This window comes from Lynx rufus, unplaced genomic scaffold (assembly GCF_022079265.1).
Source record: "Lynx rufus isolate CCGP_SWC_20201006 ecotype Redwood Valley unplaced genomic scaffold, mLynRuf1.p SCAF_10, whole genome shotgun sequence".
NCBI classification, from domain to species: Eukaryota; Metazoa; Chordata; class Mammalia; order Carnivora; family Felidae; genus Lynx; species Lynx rufus.
The window spans coordinates 63,390,993-63,407,683 of NW_025814824.1; the positions used below are offsets into that span (position 1 = coordinate 63,390,993).

Genomic DNA, 16,691 nt, shown 5'->3' on the forward strand with positions numbered 1-16,691 from the left:
TCTTATTGGGACTAATCCGGTGGAATTTGCCAGAGGACAGATAAAATCCAGGAAATACAGCCTACCCACAGGATTCTCAGCCAAACAGCAAAGTCAGTGTGGCAGAAAGAATAATGCCCTCCTCTCCCAAAATGTCCATATCCTGATCCCTGGAAACTGTGGATTTGTTACCTTATATGACAAACGGGAAGTTACAGGTGTGATTAAACTCAGGCTTTTGAGTTGAGGAGATTATCCTGGGTTGGACAGGTGGACCCAATGTAATCAAAAGTCCTTATAAGAGGGAGGCAGGCAGGAGGGGTGCCTGGGTGGTTCAGTCCGTTAAGCGTCCTGTTTTTGGTTTCAGCTCAGGTCGTGATCTCACAGTTCGTGGGTTTGAGCCTCACGCTGGGCTTTGTGCCTGCAGCACGGAGCCTGCTTGGAAATCTCTCTCTGTGTGTCCCTCCCCTGCGCGCGCTCTGAAATCTCTCTCTGTGTGTCCCTCCCCTGCGCGCGCTCTCTCGCGCGCTCTCGCTCTCTCTCTCTCTCACTCAAAATCTCTCTCTCAAGATAAATAACTTTAAAAAAAAAGGCGGGGGGGGGGAGGCAGGAAACTCTGAGTCAAAGAAAATGTGACAATGGAAGCAGAGGTCATAGTGACATAATTTGCTAGAAGGGGGTCACAGATAAGGAATTTAAAACAGCTTAGAATCTGGAAAAGGCAAGAAATGAATTCTACCCTCAAGCTTCCAGAAGGAACACAATCCTGCTAACCTGTTGATTTCACCCAGGGAAACCTACCTCTAGAACTCTAAGAAGATACACTTGTGTTGTTTTAAGCTACTCTGTTTGTGGTAACTTTTTACAGCAGCTGTATGAAACCGATACAGTCACCAACATTTTTCTTTAACACTCTCCCTTCTCATTTTCTCTGCCCAACTGTCAAATGAAACATCCAATTCAATCGAGTTTCTGGAATGACCTTTTTTATCTTTAAGGATAACTCCCTAACGACCTCATTCACTTCAGCCGCCATGATGTCATAAATATCCCCTCCTCAGAGTATTTGCATTTCCAAACATGAGTAGGCAGAATATATTTTCTACAGGAAAAAAAAAAAAGGAACTGATGTTGAGTAGCTATTGACGCTAAAGGGAGTATTTTGTACCTATCCTACTTAATCTTGCCCCCCAAGAGGTATCACTCCCCCTGACCATTTTGTGACTGAGGGTACCAAGGTTCAGAGAAGGCAAATAACTTCTGTGAATGTCAGCAACGTTGGGGCTGGATGGAGCCCAAATCTGTATGATTCCCCAAATCTAGTCCTTCCCATTAGAACATGCTGCTTCTGGTTTATACAAAATGATAAAATGCTAACCGCAGAATATCTGCATCAATTTGAATGGAATAATGATTTGGGAAGCAGGCACCGCTCCCTGCAAGATAAAGGTTGGGGAGACAATTTGGCAAGATCATTTTTGGTAGGTTCTGATGGACTCTCACTGCTATGTTTTCCTCTCAGGGACAAAACCAACCGACGGTGCACCTCACCATTGCTAATCGTTTCAAATCTCCTTGTAGGGGTATTTGCCTTCGGACTTTTTGCTACTGACATTTTTGTAAACGCCGGACAGGTGGTCACGGGGCACCTAACCCCGTACTTCCTGACAGTGTGCAAGCCGAACTACACCAGTACAGACTGCCGAGCACACCACCAGTTCATAAACAATGGCAACATTTGTACCGGGGACATGGAAGTGATAGAAAAGGCTCGGAGGTCCTTTCCCTCCAAACATGCCGCTCTGAGCATTTATTCCGCCTTATATGCCACGGTGAGTAGCCCAGTCTTGCCGGCACTCCCAAGATGAGATGTCGGCTGGGATACATGTCTTTCTGCCCTCCTCACCTTCATTTTTTTGTCACAGTCACTTAGAGTGATTTTTAAAGTCCTGTTACAACATGTTTCTCCTGCATAGCACCATACCGTTGCCTCCCCCCCCCCGCCCCAACACCCCAGGGTAACATACCGAGCTGCCAGAGGATATTGACTTGGGAATGTGGATAATCTCTTAGTCAAATCTTCCCATTTTACAGATGCAGAAACTGAGCCCCAGAGAAATAGGTAAGAACCCACAGTTAGACCTGGGACCCAGGCTTCTGGGTCTGGCACCCTGTCGGGGATCCTCCCACTGCTCGCAACAGCACTCTTTGCCAAAGTTCCACTGGTTCCAGGACAGCATACATTTCTCACACCTGCCTGCAAGTTTGCAGGTGTGGGCATTAATGTGAACGGCTGCATGGGTAGTGTAACAGACCCGGGATAAAAACACAGCTTTCCGGGGCGCCTGGGTGGCGCAGTCGGTTAAGCGTCCGACTTCAGCCAGGTCACGATCTCGCGGTCCGTGAGTTTGAGCCCCGCGTCGGGCTCTGGGCTGATGGCTCAGAGCCTGGAGCCCGTTTCCGATTCTGTGTCTCCCTCTCTCTCTGCCCCTCCCCCGTTCATGCTCTGTCTCTCTCTGTCCCAAAAATAAATAAAAACGTTGAAAACACAGCTTTCCTCTGCTCCTCCCGACACTCTTCTTCACCGTTTACCCAGAACAGAAGGGTGATCCTACCAGATCCCCAACACCCGAAAGTTCACTTGTCCCTGCTCCCCAAATCCTACAGGCTTTGACTGCCCCCGCTAGTGTACAATGTTCTCTCTACATTGTTTGCTTTCGTCACAGAGAAAACCTAAAGTGGGTCCCACATCTTAAAATACAAGAAGAAACCATGCTGTCCCTTTTACTTTCCTACTCTTTAATTGCATCCATTTTGGAAATGACTTCATCTCCCCTTTCTCTGGCCTATGCTTCCTTAGAAACAAGAGCACACAGGTAGAGGGATCAGCTCAAAGGCCGATAGCCTATGCATTTCCCTGGGGAAGAACAACTATTGGTCAAAAACACATCTTTTCCTTACTTGAACTTTATGTTCCAGGTAGGACTAGTCTAGTGAGTCTCAATAGAAGGGAAGGAGAAGGCAGAGGAAAGACCCCTTTGAAATAATCCATTCTTCCCAGAGGTTCTGAGCAAGACTCGCCCCCACCTCCCAGGAGAGCATGTTCCCACCCCCTCAAGTGAGGGTAACTGCACTCTCTGCTGAGACTCTGCCTCCAGTTGAAGGGCGTCCCTGCCAGCACCTGGATGCCTACATTCAGGGTGGAAAGAAGGGGACTGACTACACGTCTGGTCTACTCAGCACAGCGTCAAGTAAACTGCTGAATATTCTCTTTAAAATGATGGCTCCTTGGCATCACATTCACAAGATCACATCTATAGGATGAATTTGTCAACCACCAATTACCCAAAATTAGTCTTCCTAGTTATTCCTTTTAAACCTGCTCTTTAATGAATAGGAGAGAAAAAATGACTTCAGCTGCCCCCTGTTAGGAAACATGCACATAGATAATATAGAAGCCTCAAACAGATCAATCGTAGCTTGGTGAGCTTTGCTTTATGATAGATAGATAGATAGATAGATAGATAGATAGATAGGCAGGCCGACCATGTATTCTTTAAACAAAGAAAATCCTCTCAGGCATTTGGCATGTTCTCCAACTTTCAAAATATACATTTGTTCTAAATTATCTACAGCCTAAGTTCTATGAAGCAATGTACTCCTGAACCCTTTTCCTACCCATATTTATCGAACTCAAGCCACTGAGGTGTGAAATTTGTAGGACGTTATAAAAATAAATCTGTTACTCATAATAATCTATTGTCTCATCAAATGAGATACAAATTTCTTTTGAGAAAAAAGTCTGCTCAGAATAGCAGATGTTTTCAAGGATTCAGATATAATCCAATTCAAATCATGCCCCACAGACTATAATCAGATAAACCGTGATACAAGACTCCAATTGTGTGAACATTTTTTGAGCCCCTGTTATGTGTGAAGTGCTTTCAGAAATTACTCAACAAAGATCTCCTAAGGACTAGTTAATACCGTGAAGAACACTAACCCTAAGCCCCTGTTCTTATAGTTTGTAATCTTATAGGAAAGATTGATAAAGGGTATAATTAAAACAACATAAAAAGATAAAATACTAGAGTTAAATATATCTAGTGTAGATGTTAAGTAACATTTCCTATACAGCCCCAGAATGGTGTAATGTGCTCTAATTTTTGTAACTGATCAAACCATACTTTTGTAGGTCATCTATTACATGTGATAGAGAATTCCATCTTCTGTATTCACACCACTGTTGAAACATTCTACAAAAGTAAAAGTTTCCATTGTAACATTGTAAAATGCATCCACTGAACCTGTATGTGCTCAGGCCATACAAACACACTGTAGACTGTAAGTATTAGCATACTATTTCTCAGAGTTGCAAATTCATTTATCGGCTCTAAAGAAATGATGGGATGGATCAGTAATGCCCTCTAGTGGTTTCTTATAACCATTGCACAGGTGATCGAACCGTGTTTACTTCTTTGAAAGAGGCTCTAGGCCACCAGACATACATTTGATAACTGAGCCGATGAAACTTTAAGAGTGTTGCCAAGCCCCTCACAATAGATAAGAACAGCCCACATCTCAGGTGCCATAAATTTCATCATCTTTTCCTCAGGTCAGGAACTCCTTTCCCAACCTTTTGGATGTCGGGGAACCCATAGAAAAGTTCGATATTTTAAAACACATAGAGTTCAAACACGACTAGAGTAGGGGCACCTGGGCGGCTCAGTAGGTTAAGCCTCCAACTTCGGCTCAGGTCATGATCTTGCGGTTCATGAGTTCCAGCCTCACTCAGACTCACTCGTGCTGTCAGCGCAGTGCCCACTTCAGATCCTCTGTCCCCTTCTCTCTGCCCCTCCCGGCTTGCACTCTCTCTCTCAGAAAGAAATAAAACATTTTTTAAAAATTTAAACACCAGAGTAAATGAATGCAGAGAGCCGATCACAGCTGTTCCAAGGAACGTGAGAATTTAGCACAACTGAAACCTCTTTGTGTGACACACCCATCTGGAAGTTCTAATGCGGCCAATCAACTAACCAGTCAATGCTTTTGTGTTTGTTGCTCACAAGTGTGAAGAATCAGCTAGAACTCTGGGAGACACCAAAAGTAAAACGTATTAGCCACTCGCCTACCTGGCCTTCTCTTTCATAAAATTCATTCTCACAGAAGGTTTCTTCGGTATCTGAGATTCTATGTGGGTTTCCTTATACTCCAAGTGATTCTTTAATTTGTTGCATAAAACTTGCACACTCTGATGTTCATTATGCGGTCACTCTCTGCATCGCTATTTCTGTTTACGGGCCCACTAGAACACAAAACATGATTAGGAGACGGCCATCCATTGTTCTTGCTGCACTGGTTTCCCACCCAAATTCTTTCCTACCTGACTTAGTGGAATTGTTCAACTAGTCAGTGTGGCCACTTGGGCGCGGCCCCTGTTGCATGTGCTGGTGCATGTCTGTGCATGTATGTGTTTGCACCGCACAAGGAGGCTGCCTGTCACTTGCTGGTCTCTGTCCTGTTCCAGATGTACATCACAAGCACAATCAAGACAAAGAGCAGTCGGCTGGCTAAACCAGTGCTGTGCCTCGGGACCCTCTGCACAGCCTTCCTGACAGGCCTTAATCGGGTCTCTGAGTATCGGAACCACTGCTCCGACGTGATTGCGGGCTTCATCCTGGGCACTGCTGTAGCCCTGTTTCTGGTAGGTTAGCTTCCCTCTTTCTACCTTTTTCCCTCTCGTGCCCTCTGCAAGGCTGTCAGGTTAGCCAGACTTCACAGTGTAAGTCCGTGTTCCTCCTGCCCCAGCCTTGTGAGTTGCGACTTTCTTCCAAGTATTACGCATCCTTTTGCTACAAAAATGACTTCTCAAGCACCCTTTCTTTCAGAAATCTGACTGCATGTTCCCCCAAGGGGTCAGAAAGACGAATGCCTGTGGAGGACGGCTTGCTCTGCTTCCTTCAACACTGGGCTGTGGACTGGGGTCCAGCAGACTAGTAATTTGGCGTACCTTCAAAGCAGTGTTCTTTATTTTATTTTTAAAGCAATGTTCTTTAAATATCTGTTCAGAATGTATCGAGAGCAGAAACTAAGGAGGGAAGAACAGAAGACAAAGAGCCTGGGTGGAAGCAGACACTCCCTTCTCCCGCATCCTCAGAAACTCTGCTCTGGCCCAGACTTGCATATCCCACTCTGCAGTATGAAAACACTCCTCTAGCCACTCCCAGGCTTTTTAGAAGGCTTCTGCTCTCACCTGCACTTGGCTCTCAGACCGCTTATTTCCACTCTAAGTGGCTTCTCAACCACATATAATAATCTTTCTGGAGAAGAGTTTTGGCTGATACAGTTTTCTCCGTATCTTTACTTTTCTGATGATTTTAGTTCCTCAAATAGATGGGGGCCTCACCACCTGATCAACTAGGAAATTTCTTAATCTTAGTTGGACTGGAAGAGAAGAGGTTAATTTTTATTTTTGTCTTTGTACAGTTTTATTGAACTATAATAGGCAGATAATAGATGCCACATGAAGTGTACAATTTGATAAATTTTGACATACATATATCTTTCTCTCATCCATTCCCCTCATTCCCAAGAAACCACTGATCTCTCCAACACTCTATATTAGTTTGCCTTTTCTAGGATTTCATATGAATGGAACTATATAGTGTATATTCATTTTCTTGGCCGTCTTTCACCTGACATGATTATTTTGAGATCCATCCATTGTAGCATGTCTCAATAATTCATTTATCTTTCTTGCTGTGTAGTATTTTATCACAAGGGCATACCACAGGGGTACAATTTGTAAATACTCTTCAGGGATTTAAAGTATACCTGGAAGGATTTACAGTAAATCACTGGGACTGGAGAGTCCTATGTTGTGCATGAAATGAATCCCCTAATAATATTCAGCAAGCTTCCCCTAAAAGACAATAGCCATCACAGTCCGGATGTCCCTCCTCCCATTCTGCCTACCCTGGTCCAAAGCACCTATAGAGACTGGCATTATACATAGATGATTCTTCCTTGTCCTAGCCTTCCTCCTTGCCCTTCCCAACACACTAAATACACCTATGCCTCTCCTAACTTCTAACTCAGAGTTTCCAACATTTTTACCTGCTGAGATACAGGAAATGCTCCCAGTTGCTCAAAACACCGATCTCCCCATGGAGATGGGGAAGCTCCATTTTAATTCCAAATTATTTTAAATGGATCCAGGCTTTCTTTCTAAAGTGAAAGATGAAGGACTTCAATGCAAATTGTCTGTGTGAAGCTGCAGGAAAAGCGGTGCTGAATGATCCTGAGGTGTTGATCTCTCATAGGAGATATTTCCCAATGATTGCTTTTAAAAGAGTTTGGAGGGGCGCCTGGGTGGCGCAGTCGGTTAAGCTTCCGACTTCAGCCAGGTCACGATCTCGCGGTCCGTGAGTTCGAGCCCCGCGTCAGGCTCTGGGCTGATGGCTCGGAGCCTGGAGCCTGTTTCCGATTCTGTGTCTCCCTCTCTCTCTGCCCCTCCCCCGTTCATGCTCTGTATCTCTCTGTCCCAAAAATAAATAAACGTTGAAAAAAAAATTAAAAAAAAAAAGAGTTTGGAAAGGGCGGGTGACTTCAAGAGAAGAGAGGGTTTTCAAAAACAGATCAATAGTCCATCAGTGAAGGCTTAGGCTCAAAAGCCAAAAAATTTTGCTGTCCATCAGTCCCGGGACCAACATCCCCAGCTAGAGACGAAGAACTGTACAGACTGTCCCGAGGTATTTCATGAGGTCTTTATGGGATGAAATCTGTGACATCCTTTGCATTTTCTAAGGCCACATGTACAAATTCTGCCTTAGTATTAACCTTCCTTTCTCTCACTAACTTGCAGCCCTGTTTCCTACCACTTAGTTATTATTTGCTCTGTTCTTGCCTTCCCAGTTGATGGCAAATGTCCAATTTTGTTTTCCACAAATGGTCTTTATGTAAGACCCAGAACTGTTGCTGAATTACCCTGGCAGAGACAGACCCCATGCTCTTCCTGTTGTCTGCATGTGCACATGTGCACACTTCACATGCGCACACACACTGAGCTTGGAAATGGGAGGGGAAAGATGTCTTCGAAGAGACTGGAAGCCTCCCAAAGTGGAGACTTGGACAGGAAGACAGGAAGAGAAGACTCTGTGAGATACTCAGGAGCATACTTTAGAGCACATATGCATTGTGAAGATTAAAGCATCCAGGGCAGGGGTTGGTGATTAGTTGAGCAATTACTACGTGCCCTAATCTGTATATACACCAACTCATGTGCTCCTAGGACAACCCTAACACTATTCTTATCCTCATTTTACAGATGAAGAAAATGGGGCTCAAAGATAAATAACTTACTCAATGGCCACCCAGCCAATAAGCTATAAATCTGACCTGGGTCTTTCCAACTTCAGAGTTCCTATGTTTCCCAGTTCCCCCATTTCCTGAATCGAGGGGGTTTAAGCAGAGCTGGAGAGTGAGGTGGAAGAAAGCCAAGTAGAGAATATTTATATAAATGTTCTGCAGGGTTTGAAGAGTGACAGGAAAGATTCAAAGATACTGGGTATAGAAACAAAGATGCCGAACAATGAAGACAGTGGAAAAAGACAGATAAACTCTACGAGGGCAAAAGAAGCAGAGAAGATGGTAAAAACAGACTCGGTTATGAAGGAGGGCCTCAGTAAGAAATAAAAGTGAGCAGTCGTTTAGAGGGAAAGTATTTTCATGGAAGCAATAAAGGAAAAGTGCCACGATTTTGAGGTATTTAATCTCAAGCAAACAGTAGTCACATAATTTAGGGAGGGTCATCTTAGGAGTGAAAGACTCGTCAGCATGGATCATTTGCTATATGTTTGGCGCTTGTTAAGAGGCAAAAGAGTAGAGTGGTATGATTAAGGGGCTGTGGAGTTGAAATTTCTGTGTGACCTTGGGCAAGTTCTCTAACTTCTCTGTGCCTCCTTACCCAAGTTGAATATGATAATAGTCCCTCCCTTGTAAGATTGCTGAGTGAGTTAAATGAAGGAAGGTGAAGTCCTCAGGACCATGCCAGACACAGAGTGGCCCTCAATAAATTATGCTGCTGTTATAAGATGATTTACATTCGTTGTGTCTTTGAATCATTTCAGATCTGTGAGATAGGTGTTGTTATTTCCATTCACAGGTGAGGAAACAGGCTTAGTGGGGTGGATTGATTACCACTGGCCACGTGGTTATCAGTCAGATGCTTCATCAGCCCCTAGACATGTTCAGTAGACACCCTAAACTATGCCCGAGGTCTTTGCATGGCCCCTATGACCCACTGGCTCAAAAGAAGACAGTCACTATGGCAGCGATGTTCTAGGGGGAAAGGCCTGCCATCCTCAGAGGTGCCCAGGCATAGATGGCTCTAGTCTGACTCCAGTCTTTTTTCCCCTCATCCTGCAGGGAATGTGTGTGGTCCATAACTTTAAAGGAACACAAGGATCTCCTTCCAAATCCAAACCCGAGGATCCCCGTGGAGTGCCCCTAATGGCTTTCCCAAGGATAGAAAGCCCTCTGGAAACCTTAAGCGCACAGGTACAGTAAAGTGGTTTTAGCAAACCAAACCCACAGGCTCAAGGCCGGTTATCTTGGGAGGTCAGCTAATCCATTCCTCTACTGGAAGCAGGATACCACTGAATCCACTCAACACTAATCAAATCTGAGGTAAAGGCTTCAAGAACTTCAATCTTCTCTCAATAGTCCTGTATTTATTCTGGGGCGTGGCAATCATGAATCCTCAGGAAGTTCTTAGTAATGTCTAACTTAAACCCCAGCTGCTTTAAGACACCTTGACCTATGTAATACCACATTTATGAAATTTGGACCAATTATGTGGGAGGCCAATCTTGTTTAGTGACTAGGACAATATTTAGAAAGAGAAAGGTTTTGTTACATTCAGCAATAGATGTAAGCTGGAAGCACATTAAAAAAAACAAACATTAAAAAGGTTACTAAGTGTCCTTTTGCATCTATTTTGATGACCACAATCAAAAAATTTTAATGCAACCATACTCACTTATGAACCAAGGCCCTGATGTAAATGTCAGAGATACAGAAAATGATTAGCTGCACAGTCCTTGTCCTCGAAGAACTCACAGATAATCAGGAAGGTGGATATAAGTGAGTAGTCATAATATGGCATACTGAATCAGAGGTTCCCAAGGTGCTTTGTGAATCCAAATGAAGAAAAAGAAGTGTATTCTGTCTGAGAAGACAGGAAATGCCATGCAGAAGATTCGCCAAGTGAAAGCAGCCTCGAGAGATAGTATCAAACACTTGTTTTTGCCTGGGACAGTTGCTAGGTGCTTTACAACTACATTCTTATTTGAACGAAAACCTATTGAATCGATAGGGAAGTCCCACTGCACAGATTAAAAAATAGGAATATGGGGGTGCCTGGTGGGCTCAGTCAAGCGTCCAACTTCAGCTCAGGTCATGATCTCACGGTTCGTGGGTTCAAGCCCCACTTTGGGCTCTGTGCTGACAGCTCAGAGCTTGGAGCCTGCTTCGGATTCCGTGTCTCCCTCGCTCTCTCTCTGCCCCTTTCCCTGCTCGCACTCTGTCGCTCTGTCTGTCTCTCTCTCTCTCCCCTTCAAAAATAAATAAACGTTAAAAAAAATTAATAGGAATATGAAGATAGCGATGTTCACCGAATTTGCCTGAGGCCACGTAGCTAGCAAGCAGGAGAGCTGAGATGAGTGGTTCTCTAAGCAGAGAAGAAGATAACCAATAACAAAACAGGGTTCTACTGTCAGGCCAGGCTGAGTCCCACTAAAATGTTTTCCTGTAATAATCTATTCATCTTGAAATCGTGTTTATGTTTATATCCTTACAAAACCATTTTCATAGATAGTACAAGGGAAAAGCAAATCACTTCCCACTGGAATTATCAATATAGTATAAAATAATATTTTCCCTTATTAAAGATTATTAACTATCCGGTATCTGAGATGAACTCTCCTATTTCTTTTCACATTTAGTGAAGTCTTTCTAATTTTACTAACAAGAAAAACAAACACTAAAGCTATTTCCATCTTGGGAAAACTAGGGCTCTCCATTAAACCCAGAGCCGAGTATTTTGTTTATTTTTCCCCCAACCTGTATTAAGGTGAACGTTTTGACTTGATTTAATTAAGAAGTAACATACTAAGGGGCACCTGAGTGGCTCAGTCAGTTGAGCGTCGACTTCGGCTCAGGTCATGATCTCACAGCTTGTGGGTTCGAGCCCCGCATCAGGCTCTGTGCTGACCGCTTGCTCAGAGCCTAGAGCCTGCTTCAGATTCTGTGTCTCCTTCTCTCTCTGCCTCTCCCCCGCTCACGCTTTGTCTCACTCTGTTTCTCAAAAATAAATAAATGTAAAAAAAAAAAAAAGTAACATACTAAAAAATCTATTGCTGGTTTATTTATATACAGCCTATCGATGCAGGTTGAGTGACAAAGGAGCTAAATCATGATCCCTTGTAATGAAATGGTGAGATAGACTTTCTCTGGTCTTCCCTATCTAATTATGTTTCTGTACCTGATAAGATCAGAGTGGTTTCCTCTACTTTTGAGGTGAAGCAACTGAAGACAAAGGTGAGTTTTAAAAGCAAACAAATACCTACTGAGTTCCACAAACATGGGAGTCTCTGTGTTCTTTTAAATGCTCTCTACTTTGCCTTAAATGTCCCAATTCAAGGACATCGACTTTGGACCCCATCCTTCTGCCAAACACCACTCAAGCACTACCCTCTGTTGGAAGCCTTCTCCAGACTTCTCTCTGTCTTCTCCCTCAGGACCATTGATAATGACCACAGAGGTCATAGAGACATCTAGGTCGTATTTGGGGGGATTCCACTTACATTGAAATATGAAGTGCCAAACAGAATTTCAAAATCTGCTCTTCCACAAGATAGAATGAAAGATTATCTTTAAAATATATATTATGATTCACTATGAGCAGCAGTTGAACTTCCTTCAATCTGCCCATGTATCTTTGTTTCCATGTGTATCGTTCCATCTGGATACGAGGCCATTTCTGAATAACAGGCTTGGGCCTAAGGACCTCATGGACCCTTGTGTGATTGTCCTGCACAATTAATGCCAATAATGCCCCTTCATATCTGCCTCTGCCAAGAGCTTGGAGACCTTGAGGATCTGAACCCTATGAACCATATCTTATTTACTCTCCATATTTCCTGGCATTCGTGAGGCATGAAATGAATGTTTGACAGGGGCAGAGGCAAGCCAGAAACAAAACCTGAACTAGAGACTTTAGACAAAAGCAAGAACCAAAAATCAGACAATAGTCACTATCTTAACCCCCACAGAAGACAGAAATTAATAAGAAACAGTGAACAGGACTTCTGCAGGCTAGTCAAAGAGAAGCTACAGGACGCTGGTTAGAAAGTTGACTTCTCAAGTGATGCCTTCCACACCAACTATAGAAGACTCAAGTAACAAAGCATCCACCTTTATTTAAAATGTTTTCATGTGGGCAGTTAGGATGATTATACCCTTTACTTGTTGGGTCAAGAAAAGAAAATTAGCATTTATTGCAAGCCATCACATTCAGTCCTCACAATAATCCTACAATTGTTATAAATTCCATTTTGTAGGTAAGTTAAGTAAAATACAAAGATTTTAAGAAACATGCCCAAGGTCACCCAGTTAAAATTAAAACAGACCCATCTAATTCCAAAGGCCCCGCCTGCTGTACTATACCATAGGGCGTGGCATTTCATTCAAGAGAAATTCCATTCTGAAGTCTGCAATTTAGCATTAAATGGAAACATGCGGTAAGGGATACTGTATTTGAACTGAGCTACAGTTCTTCCAAAAGAAATCTGCCCTGTGGTTTCTCCTGTGGGCAAGGACTCCCTAGTCAACTCCAACAGCTGTGGTTGCTATTAGAAGCTGACTCCTTTGTAATATCTGGGATAGAACCATCTTCCCAGGGAGAAGATCTTTTGGAATCTGAGAGAAAATAGGAACTTCTCTTCAGAGCATGCATTCATACGTGCAAAATCTATCCCACTGTTCAAAAGACCTCAAGGAGTTGGGGCGCCTGGGTGTCTCAGTCGGCTGAGTGTCCGACTTCGACTCAGGTCAGGATCTCGCAGTTTGTGAGTTCGAGCCCCGCATCGGGCTCTGTGCCGACAACTCAGAGCCTGGAGCCTGTTTCAGATTCTGTGTCTCCCTCTCTTTCTGCCCCTTCCCCGCTCATGCTCTGTCTCTGTCTCTCAAAAATGAATAAATGTTAAAAAAAAAACAAAACAAAACAAAACAAAAAAACCTCAAGGAGAAGACTGTCTGGCTGGAGAGGGGACCTGGTCACCCTCCTTTCCTTCCTCCTGAGACACCTTTCCCTTTTACCACATGGAGTTACAGTGCTTTTTATTCCTTTCTGAAAATCAACTCAAATTTGAATATTTGTCTTCCGTGATTCCTTTAGCATAGTTGATTAAGACAGGGTTCATTTTCTAACATCTTTCCCAAGTACTAAATAAAAACCAAAAAGTAATTATAGAATCCAAACAAAACAAAAATGGTCAGGTTTCCAAAGCATAATTTTGTGGTCCTGTAGAGTTCTTGTAATCTCATAGACACCCTGTTCTAGGATCCCACAGGGTTATTGTGACCCTAAGGAGACCAGCTTGGAGCCGTGCTCTGCTTCTCCACGCCCTTGGTGTTGAGCAACTGTGCACTTGTCAAACACAGTTTATATTAACAAAAGGAAGTTAGAAATGAAACAATTGTATGAACTCACTCTGGGTGTGGTGTAAAGTCTCTCAATGTCTCCAGATTTGGGAAGAAGGGGAGACCTTTTTTTCTTTAGCAGAAAAAGAATCTAATGGGTGCTGAGACCCAGGTGCCTAGAACCTTACCCCAGGAGGTTCTAATCCAACAATCATGAGGTAAAAGAATATTTATAGTTCAGAAAATATTCCCAGAGGAATTCTAAGGGCCCCCTTGATTTGAAACTAGTGGTATTGTAGACATCATATCATAAATAGAAGACAAGACTTGGAAAGTTAAAGAAGTCTGCCCACAGTCACCCATTTAGTTAGCCTATTGAATTACTTTATCTTTACTGCTTACTCTGAAATGGAATCTTATAAACATGTAAATTAACAAAGCATTGACCCAACATTTTTTTTTCAAAAAGGAAGCATATTATAAAAGTGAAGACATAAAGGAAAAGTCATTTTTCACATTATGGCAAGAAATGCATCAAGCTCTAGTTTTCACAAACATGACAGATAAAAAGTACATTGAAAAACAAAATACTTAGTTTCTAAAATTTGTAGTCGAGCTCTCAAGAATATATGAATCTCTAGTATTTTAAACATAAACAGGAATCAAGAAACCAATAATAATCAGATCTAAAGCCACAGTTTCCTAAGTCATTTCCCAACCCCATGGACTGGGGGGTTTAAGTTCAAACAAAAGAGGAAATGTTGGGACCTGTATATAGAAGTTATGTAAACAAGAGGTAGGGGTTATATAAACAAGCCATAAATGCTCAAATTGATAGAATTACGAGGAAAAGGGGACAAAGCTGCAATCATAGTATGGATTGTAACACATTTCTCTCTAATTAATAAGCAAATAAAATATAGTGAAAATATAGATGATTAGTAAGATCTAATGTGCATTACATACAATCCTCAAAACATATGAAACATTAGGAAAATAAATCACATAAAAGTCTCAAGAAATTGTAAAGGATCAATATCACACAGGTTACATTCTTTAGGAAAAAAATAGATATCTATACCTAAAACAACCCTGTACATTTGAAAATATTAAACTCATTTCTTTATAGCTCATGACTCAAAGAATAAATCATACAGAAAATTTTCAAAAATCAGAACCATTTGATATTAAAACACCACATTAAAAATGTGGAATGCAGCTGAAGTTACTTTGAGATCCTTAAATGTTTCTATTAAAATATGATTAAGTATGATACAGGACAACTTTATAGAGACCAAGTTTAGGTGCAGAAATTATTTTATTTTTGGTTGAAAAATCAGGGAAGATTTAATAGAAACAGTGATCATTTGTGAGGCCCTGGAAAAGCATTTCAGGGAGAGGGAACAGCCTGTATGAAGTCAGGAGACAAGAGAGCAAGGGCACAGCCAGGGAAGAGTGAGTGTGCACGAGTCAATCAGCCCGACTCTGAGATTACACCTGCTTGTCTTTACAGAATCACTCTGCCTCCATGACCGAAGTCACCTGAGACAGCTGATGTGTCACAAGCTGTTTTTTTTATCACCCTCCAATTCGATACTTCAAGACACACAGTTACTTGATGTCAAACTGGAAGACAAGTATTATGTTTATCTAGTTAGAAGCTAATGTTTTGTACATTTTTTTGTATGAGGAAGTGATGTAGCTTGCCCTGATTTTTTTTGTCAGCTTTAATATATTTATGCCAGAATTTTACACCAACAAAATTTTCTTCTTGTTCCAGTGTGCATTGAAGAACCACATTGATTCAATGATTGATGTTGTTTTGTGATATTTGTACACAGACCTTCTTTTCTCAGTTTTATAGGCACAGAAATAAAATTAATGTAACAATTCACCTTACCCCTTTATTACTGCACTTGCTGCCTCCTCCAGAGCTTTTAAATTTTAATGAAAATTAACTTTTGAGTTGCAGGGAGGGCAATGTTGGTTAATGGTAAATCTCAAATCAATTGGGCAGAAAGAAACATTCCTTTCACAAAGAACTTTGTGTTCTTGTCTCTTAACCTGTTTTGTATTCTAAGTTAAAGTACTATATTAGTGAAGTCACTTACTTACATAAAAAAGTGGCAGAGACTCCTGGATTTGAGGGGTATTGGGGTTATATGGTTCTCTCCTAGATAAAGTCTTCTCCCATCTAAAAAAAAACTCAAGATCTTTCTGGAATCATGTCCTTGCACTGGGAGGTAACACTGCAGACCTCTTTCCAAAAAGCAACCAGTACCAGTCTCCCCTGTCAACTCAACAGTTTTGTATATCATATTGTATGGACTTTCTATGAAAATGAATATTTTACAGTTTGCACAGTATTATTTTGCAGAAAGGGTATCGGAGCATCTACAACCTAGAGCCGCAGAGCAACAGCTTGGCTTTGTGGCTTTTAATTGTTCTAGAATTTTAACTGCATCTCATTTTTCTAGCATGGTAATAACTAACGTGTAACTCCTTTCAGAGAAGGAACTCCCTTGTCTGGACCTATCAGAATGTTTTCTTGACACTTTCATGTTGGCTCTTCTTAGCTTTTTTTTTGTACTTTTTTTTTTTTTCTAAAGAGAAGAAAAAAAAGTTATCACAAAATGTACTCCGGCTCCTGTCGTTTGTTTTAAGCTTCATCCCCTGGGTATTTGAAGGGCCACAATGAAGTGAACCCAACACATGTTTACACTCTTTAGTTCCATGCCTGCTGAGATCAGTGCCAGCAGAGGCATGACTGGTAGGTCTTTTCGTGGGGGAGTATGGGAGCAAGTGTGAGTGGAGGTGGGTGGGACTGGAGATGTGGAGGCAAAATTTTAAAATTCTTGCAATTATTAGGACATTTGGAAACACAACCTGGATGTGAAAACCTTGGTTTTCAGCCTGCCCATGTTGAGTTGCCAATAAAAAGTTAGTCGTTCTTAAAAACGAAAGTGACCTCTGCTAAAACCTGGCCTGATCTCTCATTTCATTCTGGCCTG

At 42.1% G+C, this 16,691-nt stretch overlaps 1 protein-coding gene across 1 annotated transcript in view; it reads left to right on the top strand.

Moving 5' to 3' along the window:
- The window catches only part of PLPPR1 (phospholipid phosphatase related 1), a 127,408-nt gene extending 112,143 nt beyond the window's left edge, over positions 1-15,265 (top strand). Inside the window, exons 4-7 of the mRNA XM_047099060.1 lie at positions 1,561-1,811; positions 5,507-5,683; positions 9,406-9,537; positions 15,194-15,265. Of these exons, the coding sequence (XP_046955016.1) occupies positions 1,561-1,811; positions 5,507-5,683; positions 9,406-9,537; positions 15,194-15,226 (593 nt within the window). The 3' untranslated portion in view covers positions 15,227-15,265. The remainder of the gene's footprint in view (positions 1-1,560; positions 1,812-5,506; positions 5,684-9,405; positions 9,538-15,193) is intronic.
- The last annotated feature ends 1,426 nt before the right edge of the window (positions 15,266-16,691 follow it).